Source organism: Ursus maritimus, unplaced genomic scaffold (genome assembly GCF_017311325.1).
Source record: "Ursus maritimus isolate PB19 unplaced genomic scaffold, ASM1731132v1 scaffold_31, whole genome shotgun sequence".
Lineage (NCBI taxonomy): Eukaryota > Metazoa > Chordata > Mammalia > Carnivora > Ursidae > Ursus > Ursus maritimus.
The window spans coordinates 16960051-16985639 of record NW_024425675.1 but is presented as its reverse complement, the minus strand read 5'-3'; the positions used below and the strand labels follow the sequence as shown (position 1 = coordinate 16985639).

The 25589-nt window shown below is 39.6% G+C and overlaps 1 protein-coding gene across 3 annotated transcripts in view; it reads left to right on the top strand.

Annotated features, from left to right (window-relative positions):
- Positions 1-25589, top strand: part of SLC39A12 (solute carrier family 39 member 12) — a 73476-nt gene that overhangs the window by 28992 nt on the left and 18895 nt on the right. The window contains exons 6-11 of one of the 3 annotated variants that reach the window (XM_008692053.2): positions 1736-1908; positions 4442-4594; positions 6676-6783; positions 9696-9762; positions 13773-13931; positions 15512-15699. In XM_008692053.2, the coding sequence (XP_008690275.1) occupies positions 1736-1908; positions 4442-4594; positions 6676-6783; positions 9696-9762; positions 13773-13931; positions 15512-15699 (848 nt within the window). Of the gene's footprint in view, positions 1-1735; positions 1909-4441; positions 4595-6672; positions 6784-9695; positions 9763-13772; positions 13932-15511; positions 15700-25589 lie in introns of all 3 variants that reach the window. The other 2 variants (XM_008692052.2, XM_008692054.2) reach the window with 2 other exon arrangements.

The window sequence follows — 25589 nt, the reverse complement described above, 5'->3', positions numbered from 1 at the left end:
TACAAAAATTTTAACTGTGGTAAAAAATTGAAATTGAGATGAAATTTAACTATTCTTAAGTGTATAGTTCAATATTTTCACATTATTGTGCAATAAATTTCTAGAACTTTCTCATCTTGCAAAACCGTAACTCTATATCCATTGTACAACAACAGCCTTACAGAGGTTTCCTAGAAGTGAAGCATGGTGTTAAGAGTGGGAAAATTAAAATTTGAAAGCTTGTTGCCTCTTTTGAGTACATTGCTGACACTGTTTTAATATTAGACTCCTGTATAATTTAGAACTTATAATTCAATAAAAGTCCTCTTAAAAACACAAGATTATTACCATGTTGCCAGCTAGTATCATTAAGACAATAAAGGTTAACCTTTCAGAAAAGTACAAGAATGATAAGAATAGAATATTTCCTATTTTAACAAATTTTAAGATGGCCGTTTCTTAAAATCTACAATGGGCTTTAATTTAGTATGATAACTGAATTGTTGGATTTAACTTATTATCTGTAGTCACTAAAGGAAATGATGGTTTAATTTTGTAATTGCCTTCCTTCATTGTTTACAAATCAATTTGCTGTGGCTTATTAGTAATTTCTAAATAAGTAGAAGACAGAGTATTTGCTCTGAATGTTTGCAACCAAAGGAAAATGGTGGCCTGGAAAACTCTTTATCCCCAAATCATTTACACAGTTGACCCTTGAACAAGACGGGTTTGAATGGCACAAGTCCACTTATATGCAGATTTTTAAATACATATATACAGTACCGTACTGTAAATGTATTTTCTCTTATGATTTTCTTTTCTTTCTCTTTTTAATTTTTATTTTAAGTAGGCTCTATGCCCTACGTGGGGCTTGAACTCACGACCCTGAGATTAAGAGTCACCCGCTCAACCAACTGAGCCAGCCAGACATACCCTCTTACGATTTTCTTAATGACATTTTCTTTTCTCTAGCTTAACATTGTTCAAGGGTCAACTGTACTTGAAACTGAAAGCCATTTTCTCCACTCTCTTTTCATCTCTTTCCTTCTTTGCTGCTTCTTCCCTCATTCATGTTTGTTTTTGTTTGAGTAATCTTAAAAATTACACTTCCTGATTATCTTTTGAAAATTTAGAAACCTAGAAACATGGGATCAATTTAGAGGTTCTAAAACATGATTGCAATAATTTAAAATGTAGGCTGTCGAAATTCATATTAACAACTATTACGCATTCATTGATCAGCTCTTCCTAATACAAGCGCTCATTTTAGGCACTGAGAATAATAAACACTTTTGACATTATGAATAATTTTAAGAACTTTTGGAAGAAAGTAGTCATCTTGTACAGAAAGCAGCATAGGTCTTCGACGGCCCCAAACCCTGTGCTCCCTCTGCAACTCTGCTTCCTTGACTTCAGAAGGTTTAAACGGCATTAGAAGGAAATCATTACCAGTGTATGGCCGCAGATGTTGTGGTTTAAAGTGAGAGAAGTTAATTTCTTTGGCTAGGTCCTTGTTGCTGTAGTGATTTTAGTAGGGGGTAGTTGGGGTCACTTCAAAGTAACAAGGTTAATGGTGAAAGTCTTTTCATTCTTTTCCTTTAAAAATGAAGACCTTTTACGCACTCAAACGCTCACATAACAATCCATATCCCTATCAGCTGTATTGCAAGATGGATTTTTCTGGCATTTTCACTGGCTGGGGCACCACTGATCGGATGATGAGCTCTGACTGCTTTGCACTCTCTGTTTGGCTTAGAATATGGCTACAGCACAGCGGCCGTGGCCTTGCTCACACTGGGCTCCATGCTCGGGACGACGCTGATTCTATTCCACAGCTGTGAGGAGAACTACAGGCTTATTTTACAGCTCTTCGTGGGTCTGGCCGTCGGGACGCTTTCTGGGGACGCTCTGCTCCACCTTATCCCTCAGGTAGCTCTTGTCTGTTTTTCCATGGGGTGTTTCTCATTTCCATTTCCATTGAGTCACTGGAGGCAAAGTTTCACGGTGACTTGGCCAGTGTCTTCCTTGGAAATAAGTATCATTTCCCCAAAGCACTTACAGGGGAAATGAGAGAATCAATCCTTAGGTTCACCACGTATTATTCTTATTTTTGCAATAAACAAAAAACAGTAATCAGATGCAGATTCCCATTAAGAAAAACTCAGGAAGTATCCACTAATTATCTGTTAAATAAAAATGAATGGGCTGCGAGATGTTGTGCTGTTTTCTCCAATTGTCCCCAACGCTCATTGTCCCTTCTCTGCCCTCTCTGCTGTTTTTTTTCCTGCCCCAGAAGATGGCACCTCCTCAGCTTCCTTGTGGGCTGAATTGTTGTTTGGATTGAGCCAATGGGAGGCACAACAGAAAAGCGGAGGAGAGAGTAGCAGGGGTATTTCTTCCCCACGGGCTCCTGGCTCTGCACTTGCTCTAGAAGCAGCTGATTACCTACAGTACTACAGCTCCCTGGGAGCCCCCCCACCCCCACTCCACCTCCCCCTGAGCTGCAGAAACATTAGTTCCAACCCTTGCCCTTTCTGCCCTGAGCGTGAAAATGGTTTCCTAGGCCTGCTAGCTTCTGGGCGGCTCGTTGTCCCTTGTTCCTCCCCTTGCTGCCCACACCTCTGTCATCGCACCACCAGTAAGCTCTTTTCATTTGAACCATGAAAATGAATTTCTTTTTTGCCTACGAACATCTAGATTTTCCTTAAGGAAAGTGTAAGCCCCAGGAAGCTGGCTCTTTGCTGAATTCTTCTGAGGCTCTTTGTCAGATCTGAGATGCAAGAGTTCAGGCAGAAGGGGCTCCGATGAGGTTGTTTCTTCCCTCTGAGATCTCTTGGGATGGATAATGATGGGCAAATGAACCCCCCTCTTGCAAAGCCAGAGATGTTAAAAATTTCCACAGGCCTTTGGCAATTTCCTACAGGGTCACTCTTGTTGCTCAGAGGCTCAGTAATTATTAGATGTTCTGAAAATCACAAAGTGAGCATTGGAAAATGAAACCATTATTTGTTTTAATTTCCCTTGTAATCTAATTTTCTGGAAATATTTCAGGGCTTATTGGCTTGAGGCAGTGGACAAGGCCTTTTCCTAGGTCCCTTTAGTGGTTGCAGAGCTGCTCACTGCCGAGGATTCTGCAAAACAGCAAAGGCTTCCTAACCTCCCCCAATGGGGGCATGCGGCTCTGGGCAGCAGGCATGGACTTGGGGGGGTGGGGGTGGCGGTGTCAGCTGGCTCTGCAGAGACGTGTTCCAGACTGGAGCTTAAAAGATTAGCTAGGTTTCATGAAAATTAGAAGGCGACTGTTTCATTTGAGGGAAAAGATATGGACAAAGGTTACTGGGGAAAGGAAGAAAGGTGCAGTACAAGTGTTTAGAAAGCTGGAAAAATCAGTGGCTCCTGACCGTGATCTGTGGCTGGTGGTCACAGGGCTGCACAGAAACGAGAAAAATACGACTGTCTTGAGTTTCTTTTTTCCACTAGCAAAATGTATTCAACTTAAAGGTTTACATTTTATTCTGAGATTGTGGGGTTTCTGCTTTGTTTTGTAACCTTACCGTGTCCATTATTTTATGAAATAATAGTAATCACTAATATTAGATGGGTCTCCTTTAATGTCTTTACCAGAAGGAAAAGTTGAGTAACATATATTGGTTTTTAGTTATGTTCATAAACTCAATGTATATACCTGGATACATATGTACGCTCACACATGCACTCATGTGTATACGTCTATGCACACTTACATGCATGTACGTATGAACACATATAGGTACAGAATGGATGCATACAATTTCTTTTTCCTTTTTTTACTTTGGTGGTCAGTAACATCCTAAATGTAGAAACCACTGGCTGTTTCCCAAACTGCCTTCTCCTGGGGAGGGAATATGATACATGCTGATTTACTAGCTCACAAGAAATCATGAGGTCAACCAATGGGGTGAGTCAACTAGAGGAAAATTCCTAATGCATTTCCTGTATCCTTTTGTTTCCCAGAGAGCTGACAGTGTTGCTGGGTAGACAGTGTACACTCCATGGAAGAAGTCATTCAGGCAGATTTCTCACTTATCTGAACATTTATTAAAAGTTTTCTTTAATTGCAGTGGGGCATGGGGGGAATGAACCTTGAATGAAATGTATCTTTATGTTTCTTCTGGATCTGTTATAAAGACTTGCTGTGTAAACAGATACGGATTGAACTCTTGATGGGGGTAAAAGGACTGAGAATATATGAAAATGTGGTTCTCTTTTCTTTTCTCGTGTACACATTTTGTTTGACCCTGGTCAAATCATGTAGGGGAAGCATTCCTACAACTAAGAGCAAACTGGGCTTTGAATGATTCCACAGTTGTCATGGGGTTCCCCAGAAGGAAAGGTGAATATATTCAATACCGGACCTGTTCATTAATATTTAAGTCATCTAAAGTTATTTCTTTGTGTCTCCCCCCCCCTTTTTTTAATAAAGGTTCTTAGTTTACATAAGCAGGATGGCTCAGAGTTTGGACATTTCCATGAAAGCAAAGGCCATATTTGGAAACTGTTAGGATTAATTGGAGGCATCCATGGATTTTTTTTGATAGAAAAATGTTTCATTCTTCTCGTATCACCAAATACCAAGGTATATTTTAAATTTTCTTTTTCTTTTTCTTTAGAGATTCATAATATGCATCTTTCATTTCCAAAGTCCTTGTCGAAAAGTAATTGACATCTTCATAAAGTTCCCTAGGTAAGGGATGGGGCTCTGATTTCCAGGATACATAGATCATTCTGACTGGCAGCTTCCCTGCAAGTATGGTTATTAATTGTTTAAACATCTGTTGCTGGCCTGTTAAGGTCCTTGTTAAAACCCGCTATTTGACCTTCGTGGCTAGTTTAGAAACAGGGGACTATTTCATGTCTGGAATGAAGAGGCCCAAAGGCCTAGCTACTAATCAGCGTTTTGGATGTCTTTCCTAACCAAAACCAAATAAACATGCAGACAAAAACTTTGAAAATTCACAAAATTACCCATCATTTTCTATCCTAAGAGCATTTCAAATTATCAAAACAAGGAGCTCAGAAATGGGATTCGTGGCAGATCTTTTTTTTTTTTTTCAGCTGAATAATTGCATCCATTGGGCCTTATTTGGTCAGTTTCCACGTCTGTGATGAAACGTAAAATGAAGTATCATTTTTCAATGGATTTGTTTTGCTCTTACACATTATCCTATCAGACAGTAGAGTAACCGGTGGGATGGCTAAAAAGGTAAATGCTTACAAACTGCTCTAGGAGACTAAAGGAAAGCAAATTCTCCTTACAGAGCCCTGAGGCTCTACGGTCCTCCGTGGTTTTCCACTTATTTTCTGGCTTTCTCCTTGTTCACATAATTTATAATGTCCGTGCTCAGGGACAAGTTAAGGAGTTTTTAAAAATATCCAGCACTTCTCTATTAGTGTTCCCCAATTTATCCGAGATTCAAATTCTGTGCATCAAAAAATAGGATGGTTTTATGGATGGACGGAGGGATGACAGATGGAGAGGTGGTAAAATGGTTGTGGTCAGATGTTAATGGTACGACCTTGGGAGTGAGTATCTCAGCACATTTCCGTTCTTTCAGCTTTTCCGTCTAGTTGAAACTTTTCGCAGTAAATAAAATGCAGCCAAAATTTTCTTTTTGAATGAAGCAGGATGCTATAGGAATTCAGAAATTAGGAATGTTAGCTTTGATCACAGTCCCAACCCTTGCACGTTCAACAACTCAACCTCCACAAAAGGGGTTCTCATCTCAGTAAGCACAAAGGACAATAATAGATCCCCTGTGTCCACAATAGATTAGCATTCTCGGCCTGGGAAAATTAAACGGCAAGGTCAACATATCAACCTATGTGTAACCATTAGAAATTTAACCAGGATAGAAATGAGTGATAAATGCTAGCCATCCAAAAATGTGGGGAGCTTCTTCGCATTGTCCTTGGACTTGTCAGGGAACTTAGAACGAGTTTTAAGACCAGCATTTCAAGACTCATTATATGGAGTAAAATAAAGGGAATGCAAATGTTTTAGAAGGTACAAGTGCTTTCGTGGATGAATATATTTCTGAAAATATTAATTTCATAGTTACAGGGTATAATATAGTTTCAGTTCTCATCCCTTTGGTATCCCCATCAGAAAGAATGCAAAATTTAATTTTGTAGTAAATATAATTTTTCGGTAACTACAAAAGACAACATAAAAACTATCACTGTTCAAGTCGTTTAAAATCATAACTAGACATTTAAAGTTTCATTCTTAAGGCATTTGGAATATGAACGATGTTTCAGAGCAGTCCTGTGCTTCTCGAAGGTGAGACATTTTTAGCAAGTATTTATCATGATGAAATTCTCCTTGTGCTTTTTTTTTTTTTTTTGAAGATTTTATTTACTTATTAGAGAGCACAAGCAAGGGAGTGGCAGACAGAGGGAGAGGGAGAAGCAGGCTTCCTGTGGAGTAGAGAGCCCGCGGTGGGGCTCGGTCCTAGGACCCTGGGATTGTGACTTTAGTCAAAGGCAGACGCTTTAACTGACTGAGCCACCCAGGCGCCCCTCCCAGTGCTTTTTTGTGTGCGCCACCTGCCGCTTTGGCCAGTAGGCAAAGTGTGAAATAGGACCATGAAACTGACAGAGGCTGCACCTGTGTTCTTCCGGCTTCAGCACTAATTGTAAACCATCCTCGTCCAGCAGGGCGTGTCCTTGGTTAATGGGCATGTGGGACATTCCCACCACCTTGCGCTCAACTCTGAATTAAGTGACCAATCAGGCAGAGGCAAATCTGCTTCAACTATCCAGTTGGTAGGTGACTGATCTGAGGTATTCTACTGATTTGATTACCTTCTTTCCTTCATTCCTTGATGCATAGATGAAAATCAGTAGGATAGATTAACAAATCCACTCCTGATTTGCCTTTCTTAACCCTGATAAGTAGTTTGGAAAACCTTGCCCAGCACCTAAAAGCTGTTTTAAAGAGGAAAAAGCCTTTCCACAAATTCAAATCCTTGCTATCTACACCACTTTGAAACACATACGATCAGATCGACATAAATACATCTGGTTCATTTTGTTTACAAGTTTGCATAAGCCAGTTGACCTTTAGGTTTTCCATCCTTAGCCATGACTAGATGGGGCTAAATAAATGTTGAGCAAGGAATTAGTGCGTCTAGCAGTGGGGTAATCATTGTACACTGCAGAAAAGAACCGATTCTGTCCCATAAGATGTCTTACAGTAAGTGGCTTCTGTTACATTTAGTTTTCCAGGACAAATGTTCCATGAGAATTGGCAAAACACAGCCTCCAATCAGGTTTAAAACAATGTTCCCACTCTAATTCTCAAAGTAACAAGTAAAGGGACAGGAAAAAATTCGAAAGTAACAAGTAATAGAAAACTTGCCTCCTCTAACCATGGCCTTGGGGGAGGTGTTTATAGTTCAAGGATAGATTCCTAACCTAGAGATAAGTAAGCTGAGCCAGGGGCAAAGGGAAGTCAGCTGGGAGATCGTGCATCTAGACCTGACTCAAATATGAACAAAACCATCCCTTTAAACAGTAATTTTAAAAGCCTTATTATGTTGATTGCGTAGATACTTCACATGTGGCTCGGAAGAAGATCGTGTCAGTCTGAGATTAGTTTTAAAAATCACTTTCAGGCTGACTTCATTCCTTCTGTTTCAGTGAAGGGCTTCAGAAGCCCAAGATGTATTTAAGCAAATCGCTGATGCTAACTTAGTGAGTTTTGAGCTCTTTGAATATTTAGCTCACTAAGAGTATATTCACCATTCCTTTTGTTATTTTAGCTGCAAGATCACCCTTAAGTGAGTAAAAATAATATGAGCATTTAGGATTGTTTGGTTCAATTTCCTGGTTTTTTCAGGAAGGAGGGGAACTCATAATTCTCACCAATCAAGGAGTCCTGGATGCCTACCTCTAAATTCCTTTACATAGTATATAGTCTTTTGGGAAAAAAAATTCTAGAATAAATATTTGAACTCCTGTCTGTTAATAGCACTATAGAACCTTTTGATTTTAATCAGGCTTTTGATGTAATGTAAAAAAAAAAAATCACATTGTTTTCTTGTTCACTCTTATCCGATATCCTTCAGGTCCTACCTTACTTTTCAGTCACTTATCCAAAAATAGCCCATTATAGCATCTTTTAAGTATCTGCTACTGTTCTAATATGTGAGATACAAGTTTACTTTCTCTGTTTCACGTTTTTAAAAACGATGCTTATGCCTCACATTACATTTGCCTCCAGGTTTTCACAACTTTGGGTGATGGGATTATATGAATATGCTTCTGTTTTTTTGTGTTTTTTTTGGAAGTGTATTTATTTAAGTTATCTCTACAATCAATGTGGGGCTTGAATTCTTGACCCCAAGATCAAGTGTCACACGCNNGCTCTTCCAACTGAGCCAGCCAGGCGCCCTTGTGTATGTTCCTTTAAAAGGACATGTTCAATAGGCAGATACAGGTTTCCCTCACTATCCGAAAATAGAGCATTCCTGTGAAATCTTTTGTAAGCCTAAATGGTATAAAGTGAAGAAGCCATTACTATTAATTTACATGGGAAAATGTGTGAGCATTCCCGGACACAAAAAATAACCTCTCTTAGGACTTTTTGATACCTTAGAATGCCTTTTGCTAACGGGTGCGCACAATAAATCTGGATAAAGCACAGACGCTCACAGGTACCGTTCAAAGCCCTGGTGGCTTGATGCTGAGATGCTGAGTGCAGTTCCCGGGGAAAGAGCTTGGTGGCGCCACTCAAGGCCGAGGTGGGCGCTGCCTCTTCAGCCTTGCGACAAAACGGACGCTGAATGCTGTTGGTGCTTTTGGCTTTTTTTCATAAAAGCAAAAGTCCTCTTTGGATTTCTTTCAGTTCGGGGAAAACAGGCCCTAGTGAGGTTTTTCGTAAAAGCAGAGGGGGTGTTACATGAGCTTCAGAAAAGCGGGGGCTACTTATGAAAGAAAGGTATTCTTTCACATCATAGAATGAGAATCTTAGGCCCGTGGAAGGGAAGTGACTTTCCCAAAATTGATCCATGAGTCAGTCTCAGAAATAAAATCACCTAATCTTAATTCACAGAAGTCAATTTCAAAATCGTACTTCTCTGTCCTATAAGAGTATTAAAAAAGCTTAAAATGTATTATATTTATCTTTTCTAAGTCTGTTGATGTACTTTCTTAATCAGTGAGATTCTTCTACTCGTGGACGAAAGCCCCCCAAACAGAATATTATGCTCTCAGGAATATTGGAGGCGTTGCACAAGCTTGTTCTCCATCCACAATATATGATGTGCTTTAAGATCAGAAACTGAATCCTAGACCCACAGTCCACCATACAGAAGTGTCAAATTAGGTCAAGAATCAAGAATCGTTTTTTTCTACAGCTTTTGGGTTTCTTAAAGGCTTGCATAATTTAAGAGCCTGAATTACAGACTGTCTTGGTAGCCTCCGGCTCTGTGTGGAAGGTTCTGATCTACGTAAGAGGGCTATTTTTGTCTAAAGGTACACAGGGCCAAAAGTTTGCTCCCAGCCCTTCAGCTTTACCTTCTATACTTGCCTATGAAATTTCGAAGTTCTGAGACACCCTAGAGTATTCAAATGTTTAAAAATCAACATAACTCTCCAGATGTTTCATTTTTACAACACAATGATGAGCATTGCTGATCTTTCATCAGTTTTTTTTTTTTTTCACTTTAAAATAGAAAGGCCCAGAAGATTCACAGGCAGCTGAAATTCCTGTGGGCAGTATGACAGCCTCCAACAGAAAATGTGAGTACCAGTTTTCAAGAGCTAAACTTTCAGTATAGAAAGTAGCCCAGAACAAGGTTATGTCTGTTTGAAAACAATGTGTGGAAATCATAGAGATTTCTTCCTGGGTTTGTATTTCCTTACCTTAGCCTTTATGAGAAAATGTGTAATACTCATTCCTATCAGTCTTAGACACACACAGTGCATTAACGTTAATCGTACTCCATTCTTTAAAAATGATGTTTTCCGAAACCGTTGAAAACTGATCCTCTGAGAACTACAATTGCTGTAAATCCATATGCAGTGATCAGGGATCCTTTAAAATCATGAGTGCAGCATGTGGCATCAACTTGCGGAATCACTGTGTTGTGTGCCTGAAACTAACGTAACACGTGTCAGCCAAAAATTAAAAAAAAAAAATCATGCTTACATGATGATTGAGCCTTTGACTTCTTTCTCTATGAAGTCTGGAGACTTCTGTCAAGGCTACTGAAATTTAGCACCAATGTCTGTCTCGTGTGTGATGTTGTCCCTGGGACGGTGGAGGTCAAATCAGAGATAACGCATCATTCATAGCTTATCTATAACTCACTTGTTCATATAAATTTCAACCAATCCTTTTTCATTCTGTGATTTTTTTTCTATTTCTGAATTTCATGTACCAATTTTGTATACGACTTTATTCCTTTTGGCTTATGTTTTTGAATAATTTTCTGAATTCTTTTGGTCTCTTTCAGTTTTCATCTGTTACTTCCAAATCTGCCCAGTTTTTCTTACTGATAGTACCCTTTTGTGACACAAACTTCAGTGTTTTTTTTTTAAATATTTTATTTATTTATTCGACAGAGATAGAGACAGCCAGCGAGAGAGGGAACACAAGCAGGGGGAGTGGGAGAGGAGGAAGCAGGCTCACAGCGGAGGAGCCTGATGCGGGGCTCGACCCCACAACGCCGGGACCACGCCCTGAGCCGAAGGCAGACGCTTAACCGCTGTGCCACCCAGGCGTCCCCAAACTTCAGTGTTTTAATGTTAAACAGTCATGACTAGTTATTCCCATCCTACCATAATAGATTAGTTACCCCGTAATAAAAATAGCTAACATTATATGCCAGGCATAGTGCTCAACACATCATGGACTATCTTATTTAATACACCTACGACTGAATGAATTATGAACAATTATTATCCCAGTTGTTAGAGAAGGTAAGTTACTGCCCAGAATTACATAGCTAGTAAGCTCCGGTACTGGAACTAACGAATGCTCATGGACCAACAATTTCGTGACGGTCATTCATTCATGCATGCATCTATGTCTTCTCTCACATTCTTGCATTCATTCAAGAAATGTTTGAAGATGAGCTGTGTTTCAGGCACCGTTGCATGCACTGGAGAATAAAATAAGAATGATCTTTATCCCTAGTTTGCAATGTGGTTGGGGATATAGATACTTAGAGATCAAACACAATTGTAACAATCACTATTTTAAATGTGTTACATGTATTAACCCCAGTAATTTATCTATTTGATTCAAAATACGTGATTATGTAGTCTGTCTAATTCTGCTCTTGGGACAAGGCTAGTAATATTTTTCCTTCTAAATCTTTAGTTCCAGGAGAGAGTCTAGAATGCCTGGCACCTAGTAGGTCTGCAGTGGGCATTTCTTCTCTATTGTTTTTGAAAGAAGGGAAGAGGAGAGAAGGATACCTCCTGTCACATTAGGAGTGTGGTGGCAGATGCTGGGTCAGGGAGTAACGATGGTCCTATTCAAGGATTTTGGAGGCCTCATATCTTTCCACTTCAGATACCAGGCTTGGCATACAGAATGCCCAGTGAGCAAATCCAAATTTGATTACTCAACTGCCCTTTTGCCAGGGACATATTGAATTAGCTTCAAATATTTGATTACTTGTTTCACATTACCTCATTGGTGGAACTCGGCTTGTGTTTCAGAAGACAGGATGTGAACATCCTACCCGCAGTCTGATTTAAATAAACAAAAAGCAACATGATACAAGGTCCAGCCCCTGTTTCACCATGGAAAACCTCTGATAGGTTAGAAATGTGGAAATGAATATGACTGCCATGTACATCAGCAAAGATAAAATAGTGATAATTCTGTAGTAAGTATGTTAGATTACCAGTGAATGCTGGTCTTATCTTCCACTGAATAATGTGTAAATTATCTTAAACATTACATACAGTGCGCTTCTTGACGTTTACCTTACAAATATGTATATTTGCCTGTGGCTTGCTGCATGTCCCTGATCTGACATTTAGAAACCCATAATCAGAGGTAATAAGATAATAGACAACAAAAATAGCCACACTGTTTCTTAGCAGAGTATAAATTGAGCAAAAATTTTCCATTTGAAGATATGCTACCTGTATCAAAACTACACTAAAGTACATGGAAATCGCAATTTATTTGCATGCTGCAATGTTGCCAAATGTATCACTTTAAATTGTTTTATTTCCACAAAGAAGAGCTTTATTTCTGAAAATTGGCAGGCATGGCAAAGCGACCTGGTAGGATTATTAGATTCTGAGAATTTCCAGGCCATGCCAATAAGAACTCCCTGAATTCAATCATTTGATATTTATTCTGTGTTTATGTGACCATTGCCTGAAATTTTCTCATTTTTAATAAAGAATAAAGCAAATTAGTAGACCACAAGAAGGATATAAATTAGTCTTACAGTGATAGGTCTAAATAAACCATGAATTTTAGAAGCGAAATGCATGGACCATATTTACAGCAGTCAGTATGTCTGTCTCCTGGCTGATGGTCTGGGCTCTATCTGCCATTTACTCGACTGAAGCTACTTATTTTATGGTGCAGGATATGAAATGAGTCAAAGTGTATTTCCCAGGCAAAACAGAAAACCATATTATAATGCAGTGTCCCCGTAGTCCTTGGCTATGTAACAGAAACCAGGAGGTAACCCCTTTCTGTTTTCACTGAGTGTATAATCATTAGAATATTGGGTTCAGTTCTAACAGCAACAGCAGCTGCTACTTATACTGGGCACACAGTGGCTAAAAGTTGAGTAATTAATGAAGTGTTAGACAATGGAAATTGATTTGAATGGCCATTCCTATCAAATGGCATCCCTAGATGGCTTACTGTCAGAATAAGTGTTATCCCAGGAGTACTCTTTGAATGTATTAGTTGTCCAGTTTCATGAGGGGGTTATACTAGTATACAATTTTAGGTTTTTGAAAACAGAAATTCTGTCCATTAAAACCTTGGACCCAATTATGATCGAAAATATGATATTAATTATTTCAGTGACTGTCTACTAATCAGATAATGTATTACATAATGGAATCCCATGAAAACAGCTTCTCTTAATTTTGTTCAACATCCAGCTGGTCTAGTACTGAAGGTTATTTTTCAGAAAGACAAGGACATTACTAATTGTTCCAAAGCTAATTTAGGGGCCAGTGGAGTTGGTGGTGTTTCTGTTGTGGTCACAGCTGGAGAGAGAACAAGATACTTGGGGAGGGCCATGAGCGCCAATCAGGAAGGGAAACTCAATGTGCAGAAAATGGCGGAAGTGCAGTCCTGCTGACCAATGCCGGGACAGTCTGACCCAGAGGAGACAGTTTTGGAAAATAGCCTCCATTTTAATGACATCCTTGGGGAGGGTCTTAAATAACTTCAAAGTGCTTTACAACAGATGCACGTGTAAAGGTCACTGGTGGTATTTTGGAAGGTTGTAACAATATTATTTTAATTTTTTTTCTTTTGGAATAGCTGAACAAGGTGACAGAATAGTGAATACCAGTACATAATTTATCTCGTTACTAGTCAGATCCGTTAGAAAAACAGTGACCGTGCAGCCAAATGTGTCAATCACCGTATTTGCCTCTCCAGTCCTGTCTAATATGAAAAGCTGAAACAAAGCGGAGCTTAATTTGATGCGATGTAAGAATGTCAAGGGCGGATGGGGATTTGGTTGTGTGTGAAGGGTTGCATGAAATGTCTAGTGTGCTCTTAATGCTTCTCACACCTTTATTTGGTTCTTTAGGCAAGACCGTTAGCTTGTTAGCCATAATGATACTGGTTGGGGACAGCCTGCATAATTTTGCCGATGGCCTCGTGATAGGAGCGGCCTTCTCATCTTCATCTGAGTCAGGAGCGACTACCACACTTGCCATCTTGTGTCACGAAATCCCACATGAAATGGGTAAGTCACACAGTAGCATGGCTGTCCCCTGCTTGTCGAGAAAGCCAGAGTGTATTCCTAGCTATGGTCTGTAGGCATCTTTTCCGACATACAATTAAAAGACGAATACTTTCCACTCATCATCTATTGAAACGGGAAGAAGAAGACACCTAAGGAAAAAAAAAAACAAACTTCCGTAGCTTGGGATGAAATGCACTCTTTATGATGTTTCCCCAGGGCCAGAAGTCACTCGTTTTGGATTCTGGAGAGTTCTATATGAGAGACAGTCATTCAGAGGAACCTCATTTTAAAGAACTTTGGCAAAGACTTTTAAAATCTGCATATTAGGTGTGGGAAAAAACATTAAGAGGGGAACTTTCCCCATTGTGTCAGCAACTAGGCCAATGAAATAAAATAACTTTAAATTAAAGCCAAACCATGGTTTCATCAACTTGATTTATATAAAACATCTAAGGCCAAGCATAAAATTGAAATGACAGGCGTCTGGTAGCAGACGTACATCGAGCTCTTTTTCTGGATAATCTTAATAGCCCTGTAATTCAAAATCTTCCTCCCAGGAAACAAGAGGAGACAGAAGAGACATTTCCGAAACGGGCCCAGAAAGAGCAGGGGCTGGCTCTGGGCACACACATGCCCTAGAGAGGGGGGTCTGGGCAATCTTACTGCCCCCACTTCCAGGTTCACACTGTCCCTTTGGGCCACCTTGACCTCTGGTGTTCAGTGAATACTGCCCGAAATCCTGTCACCTATCCTTCTCAGAGCAGGGTTATTCAAGGCTCTTCCTGAATCCATTAAAATGTACCCGGTCTGGGTACCATATACTGTGGCCCTGCCTTTCGCTATTATCATAAAACCACAGAGGAGTGTGACAGGCGGTGGCAGGCCAGCAAAGATGTTTTAAGACCTGTTCCTAGGACCAGTTATGCCACGGAACTAAGAAACTGAGTCGCCAGAATGTCTCTTTACTGAATTTCAGCCCTTCCCTATCTCCCAAAAAGACTCTCAGATCAAAAGGTCATTCTTCTTTAGGAGGAAAGGTGTGGCGAGAATAAGGTCAGTTTTCTAAAATCATCAAGACAGTAAAACGTTTCCTAAAGGAAAAATTGGTTTTCCTAACCAACTTTTGCAATGACTTTAAAATCTCATATTAAGTAGTTCTCTGTTTCCCCAGAGGAGTTCTTGAAGATGTAAATAATAAAAGCCAACGTAATGTGATTTCACCTGGCAAGTTTCCAGGCAAAAACATTTAAAAACTCGGAAACAGCAATTGCTTTATTCTGCACTTATCTAAGTTGAAAATGTCACAGGGTGTCAGGAACTAAAGAATATGTCACAGTCCTCCCGGCATATGCTAGCTTCAGGACTAGTAAAAGGAAGACAACCCTTAAAATGTAACTTCCTAATGGTACAATGAGAATTCTAGAGAGATATAAGAAAATGTTTTCTCAACTGGTCAGTCAACTTTACTTGTAAAATTGGTCCCAGTTGCTGAAATTTGAAGCAACCTAATAGCACATTACTCTAGCAAAGGCGTCATTAATTAGACAATGCTTATATTTTCTTTTTCCCTTAAATTTCAGGAGACTTTGCCGTGCTCTTAAGCTCTGGACTTCCTATTAAGATTGCCATCCTTATGAATTTTATAAGTGCTCTCACTGCCTTCATAGGACTATATGTTGGCCTCTCCGTATCAACTGATCCGTGTGTTCAAAACTGGATCTTAACAGTTACTGCGGGAATGTTCTTATATTTATCCTTGGTGGAAATGGTAAGCTTTGTGGCTTTTCTATGTTGTTTTTCTAAACTCTGAAAATGTAAAACAGAGACAAAGCTGTGAAATGGAAGGATAGATGAGAAGAGAAGAATATATTTAATTATACGAAAGACTAAGGAGATATTCTGTGTAATTCAAGAAAGTAAGTTGTAGGCAGAAGAAACATAATTTGAGATACAGAAAATATTGACATCCTTTTAGTGAATTTAAATGGAATGAATGAAAGCTGTCGAGTTGCCAAAAAGTGACCATCAGTTCGTTCTGTTTCAGCTTGACATCCCTATATGGTGCCTCTCCTTTTAGCTGAAAAATGGAAAGTTCTGTAAAATAGCTACCTGTTTTGTTGATGCATTGGAAAATAGTTCAGTCAATCTTGTCATTAATCCTCTGTTTGACTTCATTAACCAACTGTATTTTTTTAAATAATGATTTCATCTTTATTTAAGTTATACTTGCCAAAGGGCTATCATGCTGGTGAAAAGAGAAAGATGATAGTATGGGGCCTCTCCCATGACACCATGTATTTCCTACAGAGGTCCTCGCTGACACGAATGGGAACTCAGTTATCACTTTTCATCCTCTCTAATCCGATGAAGGAATTGAAGCTGGGAAATTTTACTTTTTTTTTTTTTGGGCCTCTTAAATTCTGGAATCTGCAAAACAAACCAGTCTTTTTAAGGTCACCTTCTATTAGACTTGGTACGACTTAGATGTGTTAAGGTGCAAGTCCTAATAACTACTCTTTCTCGTGCGTTGGAATCCTGCAAATAAAAATGATATAAATGAACGAAAGACATGGAAGAGTGAAAAGCAATAGAAAGCCAATCCAAATGGATGCAAAACATGTGATCACATGAATCCTAGAACAGAAAAGTAAAATAAGCGATCTTGAAGGTCATATGTAGAACAGGACTCTTGGGATTGACTTGTGATATGGCAGAAGCTCACTATTGTCCCGGAAGTAAGTGAGGAGACATGTTTCCTGAGGAAAAAATTCCGAAAGGCAGGAACCTGTACTGAAACAACCAGGTAACAGTGAATTCTGGAGGTGGAATTCAATGAGGGGATTCTTCAAGTAAACACAACCATTTTAAACCCCAGTCTACATACTTCTGACTTTTGGGTGGTTTTTCTTAATTCTCATGGGATTCAGATAGGTGAGGTAAATACCAAAAGGTACTTCTGTGTTTAGAAATGTTCTTCCATATTATTTACGATACTCAGGGAATTTCCTAATCTTGATAGCAAAGACGGTTCTAGTGGGGCAAGTTCAACCCACCCCTTCTGAACCACAAATCTCAAGCCAAAGTCAGTATCACAGAATCCTGGGAACCTTCCAGTTTGAGAAATCTGTATTGCGAGCCTTGCATGGTGGCTTGAAAAGAACGCTATCGTTCATCTCTGCATGTTGCAAGCCACCTTCTGTTTAAAATGTCTGTATGTCCTCGAATTCGCTCGTGAGTCTCCTGATTTTCAGTTTTCTGCTTCTAACTTCCCTTCTCTTTATGACTCAGTTGGGGGGCAGTTGCTGTATTCTTTTGAAATTTATTCCGTTTTTGTTTTTTGATTTTTAAGTCTGGATCTCTCTTCAATTATGATGGATGTATATTTATCTAGTTAATGCCTTTTCTTTGTTAGAGAGTCTGATCTCCCAAAATGGACCTGAGGGCATTATCAAGAACCATTTGTCGTGGGGAACCCTAAGCTAAATACATCGTTTTCCCCTCCGTGTTTCTCCCCCTGGCTTCCTAAGCGTGAGCAATCGCTTGTAAGAAATGTGGCAGATATCCTATGAGATTCCAACTAGAATGAATCTTGACCTTGCTGCAAATTACTATTGGCCAAGGAAAAACTGGCGTCCTGGCAAAAAGACAGGAAAGAAAATACTCTCGAGTTTCCTGGGGCTACTTCCTATAATCCAGGTCGCCTGCTCTCACGGCCTTTTGAGTAACTTCTAAACAAATAGGACTCTTTCACATAGCAGCAACTTTAACTGTTGCTCTGCTCTGGGGCTGTGCCAGAGAAAATAGTCTTTTGTCATTTAAAGGGAAGAAAACAAGGTTTCAAGACTCTAAAACAGCAAAGAAAATAAATAACAGTAACTAAAGGGTAAGGCGGGGCAGAGGGGGATACTTTCATGCACTGGTTATTTACTAAATGCTGGAAATTTACCAGGCACCTTCTGAGCAGGGCTAATGTGAAAAGATTAGCTGTATTTTTGCCTTGCTTGTTTGTTTCAAAGAAATTGGGCGAGTTATTTCAAACTCCCAGAAGAAAAAGAACTAGGAGCAAAAATGGGGCCATTAGTAATGAAGTCAGCAAAGCAGAAAGGCTTCACTAGGGAAATCTGCCAGCCTAAATTCTCTGAAGTGGTATTGCCCTATCCAAGCACACTAACTCTCAGAGGCATTGAATGGTTTCTAAAGAAAGTTAAGAATGAATGCAGGCCTGGGTGGCCGGAGGAAATTCATTCTGCTGTAAAGATCCGTGTGCTAGGATGGGTTTGTCCCAGGCAGAGGCTAAGACAAAGGCATGTGGGAAGGCAGTTCGCCCTGGAGGTCACCCCAGGGACTGGGATGGAGGGCAGGTGGGGTGGAGCGGAAAATGACAGAGAGTCAATAAAATGATGTGTTTTTGTTAAGTTGACCACCGCTATGGGGGATCCACCACACAGGAGCTTCTGGGGCGGGGGACTCCTATCCCCATTGTTCAAAGCTAGCCCTGCAAACATACCCCCGCCACACACACACGCCCCCTGTGGGTTATGCATGCTTGAGCACCAAGGGAGTTCCCACGGCAGTCCCACGCCATCACACTGGTGAAGCCCAGGGCAAGAGAAAGAGGAACGCAGTGTGGGCTGAAGCAAAGTTCTGTGCAAAACTAATCCACACCCTCCTTGGAAACGGTCCCTGCAGCAGTGGCCGAGCGTCAGAGATGAGTGAATACGAGGAGCCCCTTCAGGGCAGGAGCCAGCCAAAAACTCAGGAAAGACTCAATACGTGATAGTGAGTGGAACACCCTCCAAACCCAGTGGTCTTGAGGCAACATTTGATATTCAACCCTCTCTGTCCTCTAACACCCAACTTTGGTTCTCCTCACTTTTAGGCAGTACCATGGCTGAAGCAGATTTCTTTCCTAGGAGGGCAGCCCAGGTCTTCCCTGAGGGGTCTGCTTTGTCCTGGTGGGGCCATGTTTCCTGTGCTTGCCTGCTCACCATTGTCATCAGACATGGAAGCACCAAGAGAGGGTTCAGGGGTCCCCTGCTTTCTAGACATGATCCTGGCTTCCTCCATTGTGTAGCCATTACCCTACCTCCTCACGGTAGGCAGTGGCAATGACTCCCGCCAGTTTCATAACGTTTATCTCTGCTGGTTGATCTACTGGCAGGAGGCGCTCAAGCGTACTCACAGGTTCAAGTTCAGTGGAAATACTCCCTGGTATATTTTCAAAAACAAGGATCTGTGATCTGACAGTGCTAAACTTTGCCGGAGTAGGAAGCACAGATTCTACCAATGGACGAGCTGGTGATGATGGTGTATCATTGCTTCATGATTTTCTCTCGTTTCTGCTATCTCTGTGATTTCCTTCCTTCTGTTCACATGGCATTCATTTTCTGCTGCTGCTTTTGTGAAGTGGAATGACATATCATTGATTTTTGAATCTTTTCTTCCTTTCTAATCCAAACATTGAAAGCTATAAATTTCCATCTATGCACTACTTTGCTGGATCCCATGTATTTTATTTATTTTTTTTATTTTTGCTTTTTAGCTATTTATTTTATTTTAGTTTAGTTTTTTAATTATATTATGTTAGTTACCATACAGTACATCCCCAGTTTCCGATGTAAAGTTCGATGATTCATTATTTGCATATAACACCCAGTGCACCATGCAATACGTGCCCTCCTTACTACCCATCACTGGTCTATCCCATTCCCCCACACCCCTTCCCTCTGAGGCCCTCAGTTTGTTTCTCATAGTCCATAGTCTCTCATGCTTCATTCCCCCTTCTGATTACCCCCCCTTTCTTTATCCCTTTCTTCCCTTACCGATTTTCCTAGTTCTTATGTTCCATAGATGAAAGAAATCATATAATTGTCTTTCTCTGCTTGACTTATTTCACTTAGCATTATCTCCTCCAGTGCCGTCCATGTTGCAGCAAATGTTGAGAATTTGTTCTTTCTGATAGCTGAGAAATATTCCATTGTATATATGGACCACAACTTCTTAATCCAGTTATCTGTTGAAGGGCATCTCGGTTCCTTCCACAATTTAGCTATTGTGGACAATGCTGCTATGAACATTGGGGTGCATATGGCCCTTCTCTTCACTACGTCTGTATCTTTGGGATAAATACCCAGTATTGCAATGGCTGGGTCATAGGGTAGCTCAATTTTTAACTTTTTAAGGGACCTCCACACTGTTTTCCAGAGTGGCTATACCAACTTGCATTCCCACCAACAATGTAGGAGGGATCCCCTTTCTGCACATCCTCTTCAACAATTGTTGTTTCTTGCCTTGTCAATTTTTGCCATTCTAACTGGCGTAAGGTGGTATCTCAGTGTGGTTTTGATTTGAATTTCCCTGATGGCTAATGATGTTGAACCTTTTTTCATGTGTCTGTTAGCCATTTGTATGTCTTCATTGGAAAAGTGTCTGTTCATATCTTCTGCCCATTTTTTGATTTGTTTATTTGTTTCTCGCGTATTGAGTTTGAGAAGTTCTTTGTAGATCTTGGATACCAGTCTTTTATCTGTAGTGTCATTTGCAAACATATTCTCCCATTCCATGGGCTGCCTCTTAGTTTTTTTGACTATTTCCTTGGCTGTGCAGAAGCTTTTATCTTGATGAAGTCCCACAAGTTCATTTTATCTTTTGTTTCTCTTGCCTTTGGAGATGTGTCATGAAAAAGGTTGCTTTGGCCGATGTCGTAGAGGTTGCTGCCTATGTTCTCCTCTAGGATTTTGATGGATTCCTGTCTCACATCGAGGTCTTTCATCCATTTGGAGTTTATTTTTGTGTATGGTGTGAGATAGTGGTCAAGTTTCATTCTCTTGCATGTAGCTGTCCAATTTTCCCAGCACCATTTATTGAAGAGACTGTCTTTTTCCCACCGGATGTTTTTTCCTGCTTTATCAAATATTAGTTGCCCAAAGAGCCGAGGGTCCATTTCTGGGCTCTCTATTCTGTTCCATTGGTCTATGTGTCTGTTTTTGTGCCAGTACCATGCTGTCTTTGTGATCACAGCTTTGTAGTACAGCTCGAAATCCAGCATTGTGATGCCCCCAGCTTTGTTTTTCCTTTTCAACAGTTCCTTGGAGATTCGGGGTCTTTTCTGGTTCCATACAAATTTAAGGACTATTTGTTCCAGTTCTTTGAAAAATGTCCTCGGTATTTTGATCGGGATAGCATTGAAAGTGTAGATTGCTCTGGGTAGCAGGGACATTTTAACTATGTTCATTCTTCCGTGGATCCCATGTATTTTAATATGTTGCGTTTTCAGTACGGATCACTGAAATGTATTTACATGTCTCATGTACGTTGTTTCTTATGGAAGTATGGTGCCTAATTGCTCAATGTTTGTGACTTTTAAAAGTAGCTCTTAGTTATTTATTTTAATTTCTTCATTGTCAGAAAATAGACTCTGTATTATGGTAGTCCTTTGAAATACTTTAAGGCATATTCTATGGCCCAATCTATGGTCCGTTCTGGGCCCTCATACGCATTTGGGAAGTCGATGAGTACAGCTTTTGTTGGGTGTAGAGTTCTGTGAATGTCAGTTATGTCAGGCTGGTTGATGGCTTTATTGTTATTTTCAAATTCCATACTGATTTTTTTTCTCCACTTGCTCTCTTAATTATGAAGAAGTGATGTTAAAATACCAACCTATGCTTGTGGGTTTGCCTATTTCTTTCTTGGTTTTACCAATTTTGCTTCATGCTTTTGAAGCTCTGTTATTACATGCATGCGTATTTGGGGTTGTCCTGTCCTCTTGATTGAACTGATACTTTTATCATGTGGAAAGAGCCCTCTTTACCATTGAGAAAACTCTTTGTCTTGAAGCTTCCTTTGTCTGATGTTAATAGAGTCACATCTGCTTTTCTGCTTATTGTTTGCACAGAATGTCTTGGCCATCCTTTTGTCTTCCCCGTCTACAGAAAGTAAGGGGTGGGGTCGTGATAGAGTATTTGAAGTGTCACATAACAGAAGTGTCTTTTACAATCAACAATCTCTGGGATTAATAGGTTAGTATCCATTCATCTTGTCTCTCCACTTCCTCCAAATCGTCTTCATAACCAGATCTATTGGTTTGGTATCTTTTTGTTACTCCCATGCCTGCTGCAAAGATCTCATGAGATGTGTTCTCTATAGGTAATGCTCCCTTCCCCAAGATATCCATGTCCTCTTCTTGGGGACCTGTATGTTAGCTTATATATCGAAAGAGACTTTGAAGATGTGATTAAGGTTTAGGACTTTGAGATGGGGAGATTAGCCTGGATTATCTGAGTGGTCACGTTCTAATCACATGAGTCCTTAAAAATGGGAAACCTTCCCCAGCTGTAGTCAGAGAGAGATATGGTGGCCAAAGGAGGATTAGAAAGATTTGGTGCTGTTGACTTCCCATGGAGGAGGGGGGTCAGGAGCCAAGGCATGCCAGCTGCCTCTAGAAGCTGGAAAAGGCAAGGAGACAGATTCTCCCCTGGAGCCTCCGAAAGGAACACAGCCACGCTGACATGTTGATTTCAGCCCCATGAGACCCATGCCGGGTTTCTGACCGATAGACTGTTAGATAACGAACTTGTTATTGTGTTAAGCCACTAGATTAGTGGTAATTTGTTAACAACAACCAGAGAAAGCTAACATATCCCTACTACTACTCCTTAACTACTAACCCTGGTTTAGATATGTTTGGGAACAGAGTCGCTATGTAGGACCGTCTCATTCTGCTTGAGAACCGAGAGTTCCTTCTAAGAAAATTCTCAGAACTAAAAAAGTCCAGAGGATTTCTCATATTCACCTTCTCTAAAGTTTACAAACTTTCTCAAATAGAAGGAAAAGGTAAGCCCTGGAATTATTATTTTTTAGCAGGTTGGGTAAGAGAGACTTTATTTTTTAATAAATATGATTTATTATTTAAAGAATAAATTAACTCATTTTAAAGAACAGAAGAGGGTATAGCAAAGGAAGGTTTATTTTGGACCTGAAGCAAGTTTTAGACCTTTAGGCATTTTTCCTAAGGTTTTAGATCCTGAAAAACTGTTTCCATAACAACGAGCCCATAGAAACCTCCAGGGGCTATCACCACAGATAAAACTAGAGATGTCCCTAGAACTGGCAGAACTGGACAACTGCCCAGGACCCCAATACATGACTAGCACCCAAGCTGCTACTCTGCGAGGTAGGTAGTAGAGAAGGAAGCACAGAGCTCACCAGTTTACGCCAAAACAAAAGGAAACAAAACTCAGGTGCCCCCTCCATGTACATCAAGGCCAACTAGTTGAGAATAGACCTTCTTTCCAGCTCCCTCTTCAACCAGTCTCCCCTAACTATGTAGTTCTCTGGATCTCTTTCCCTCCCCTCTGTGCTTTTTTGCTTGTTTGTTTGTTTGCTTGTTTGTTTAAAGGGATGCTCTTTTAAAACTTCTCTTCCTCTTCCAGATTATTACTAATGTTCCTTCAATCTTGATTTCACTTACATAACAGGGGAAGGAAACTGAAAGATTGAAGAGCATTCACTCAGAGTACCTTGTGTATCTGTCCTCTCCGGGAAGTGTCCCCTTGGAGTAATATCACAGCCAGACTTTTGCCTGGAGCATTTTCCAATTTCCAGATAATTTTCCTTTAGGGAAAGGCAGGGTAAAGAGTATTTTGAATCTGAGCTTAAGATCCTTTGCTTTGAAAATAAACCCCAACACACAAAAGTAAGATCTATGTATTAAACCCAGTCAATAAATAGGATTATCAGTAGTCAGATAAAGAGCATCCATTGGCTTTTCTATGTTTATTTTAACTCAGTAAATTTAACAGCTTCATGATAGTGAATTGGGTCAAAAGAATATAAATTGACTGACAAAACAGCCAACTTTCTAGCAAGGCTTCTTATCTTTTTTAAATCGCATGACTACAGAATTAAACTAAAATAGAATCCTATGCTTTTAGGATATTGATCCTATTTCCTCTTCCCCATCATTCTTTATCTTCCAATTTATTGATTTTGGTGGAGTCTTGCTTTCTCAGAGAAACTTAGATATGTCCAGTGCAATTCAGTCAATAATCTACAATCACCAAGTTAGTTCTGGTAAAAGAGTCCTTTCTCCCCCCAAAAAACTAGTAAGCTATCTTTTCTTTGAAGTTTGATAATACCTAGGGGTGATACCCTTTAAACAATATGTACCCATAAAAGGAGATATTTTATTTGAAAGGCATATAAAATAACCTTGATATACATATTTGCTTTCAATGAATATTGTACTTGAAATCAAGGCGTGCAACTCACATCATTTAAAATACTCTTTTTCCATGGAAAAAAAATGACAAGCATTGAAAAACCCTTTCAGGCAGCAAAATTAATATAATTTAACATGCACAATTATTTCTTCACAAAAGCAAGAAATATGAATCATTCTTACCACCAATTTTGAAAGATTTTTGTTCTTTCTCTATAAATCTGTCAAACTCTATGCGTAGATATTTTCTACTGAGAAAATGACTAATAGACCCAATTTTGATAAATGTTGTGCCCTGTGATTTTAAAAAATTGACCACCAGAAACGTTTGTATTTTTCTGCTCCTTATATATTTTTTTTTCCTTCTAGCCAGTCTCTCAAACCATGCGTGTGTGTACTCACACATTTTCTAAAGTCATCCATTTCTTAGGAAAATACTAAAGATGGCTAATGACTGTCTTTCCTGAGCTATACAATTAAGAATTTGTCTAACTGAATCACTTCCCCTAAGGAAAAAATGGAGACGTGAACTATTAAATACAAGTTAAAAGCAAATAGCATCCTTGTCTCTCTGAATTGTATGTGGTCTTTGTCTTATAAGTTAGTTTTCCAAAGAAGAGATTTTCATTTATTTTCTGATGTAAACTGCTTCATAAATTCCCTTGGGAAGATAAGATCGGGAAATTAGAAGTCTATAGTACCCTGTGTTTGAATTTTTAAATAAAATACTTAATGTTGAATTTTTTAATAATATCTTTTTATTATATTATGTTAGTCACCATACAGTACATCCCTAGTTTTTGATGTAAAGTTGAATTTTTAAAAATAACCTTAAAATAAGCTTACTCTTTGGCACCTTCACCTTGGTGATCCCTGGTACACTGAGAGCTGTCGTCCTTGCTTTCTTGCGTGCAAAGGAAAAATTAAACTGCTGTATTAAGTTGTTTTGTGAAGAGAGCTACTAATTTAAAAAGACGAATTCAGAACAGGACTTGTGTCAATGAGAACGAATCTCCCAATTTTAGGATATTGCTGAGTCAACGTAATGACCTGTGTTGAGGGTGCTACTATTAGTAATCAAATGTGAGGCTAAAAAGAACTTGTTTCTTTCTTTCTTTCTTTCTTTCTTTCTTTCTTTCTTTCTTTCTTTCTTTTTTTTGGTCGTATAGACTCTGTTAATTTTATTTCAAGACAATATTATTATTCCATAAAGACTTTTTTTTTAAAGATTTTATTTATTTATTTGACAGAGACAGCGAGAGAGGAAACACAAGCAGAGGGAGTGGGGGAGGGAGAAGCAGGCTTCCTGCCCATCAGGGAGCCCGATGAGGGGCTTGATCCCAGGACCCTGGGATCATGACCTGAGCCGAAGGCAGATGCTTAACGACTGAGCCACCCAGCCACTCCGACAATATTATTATTCCAGCAACTGCTTTTAC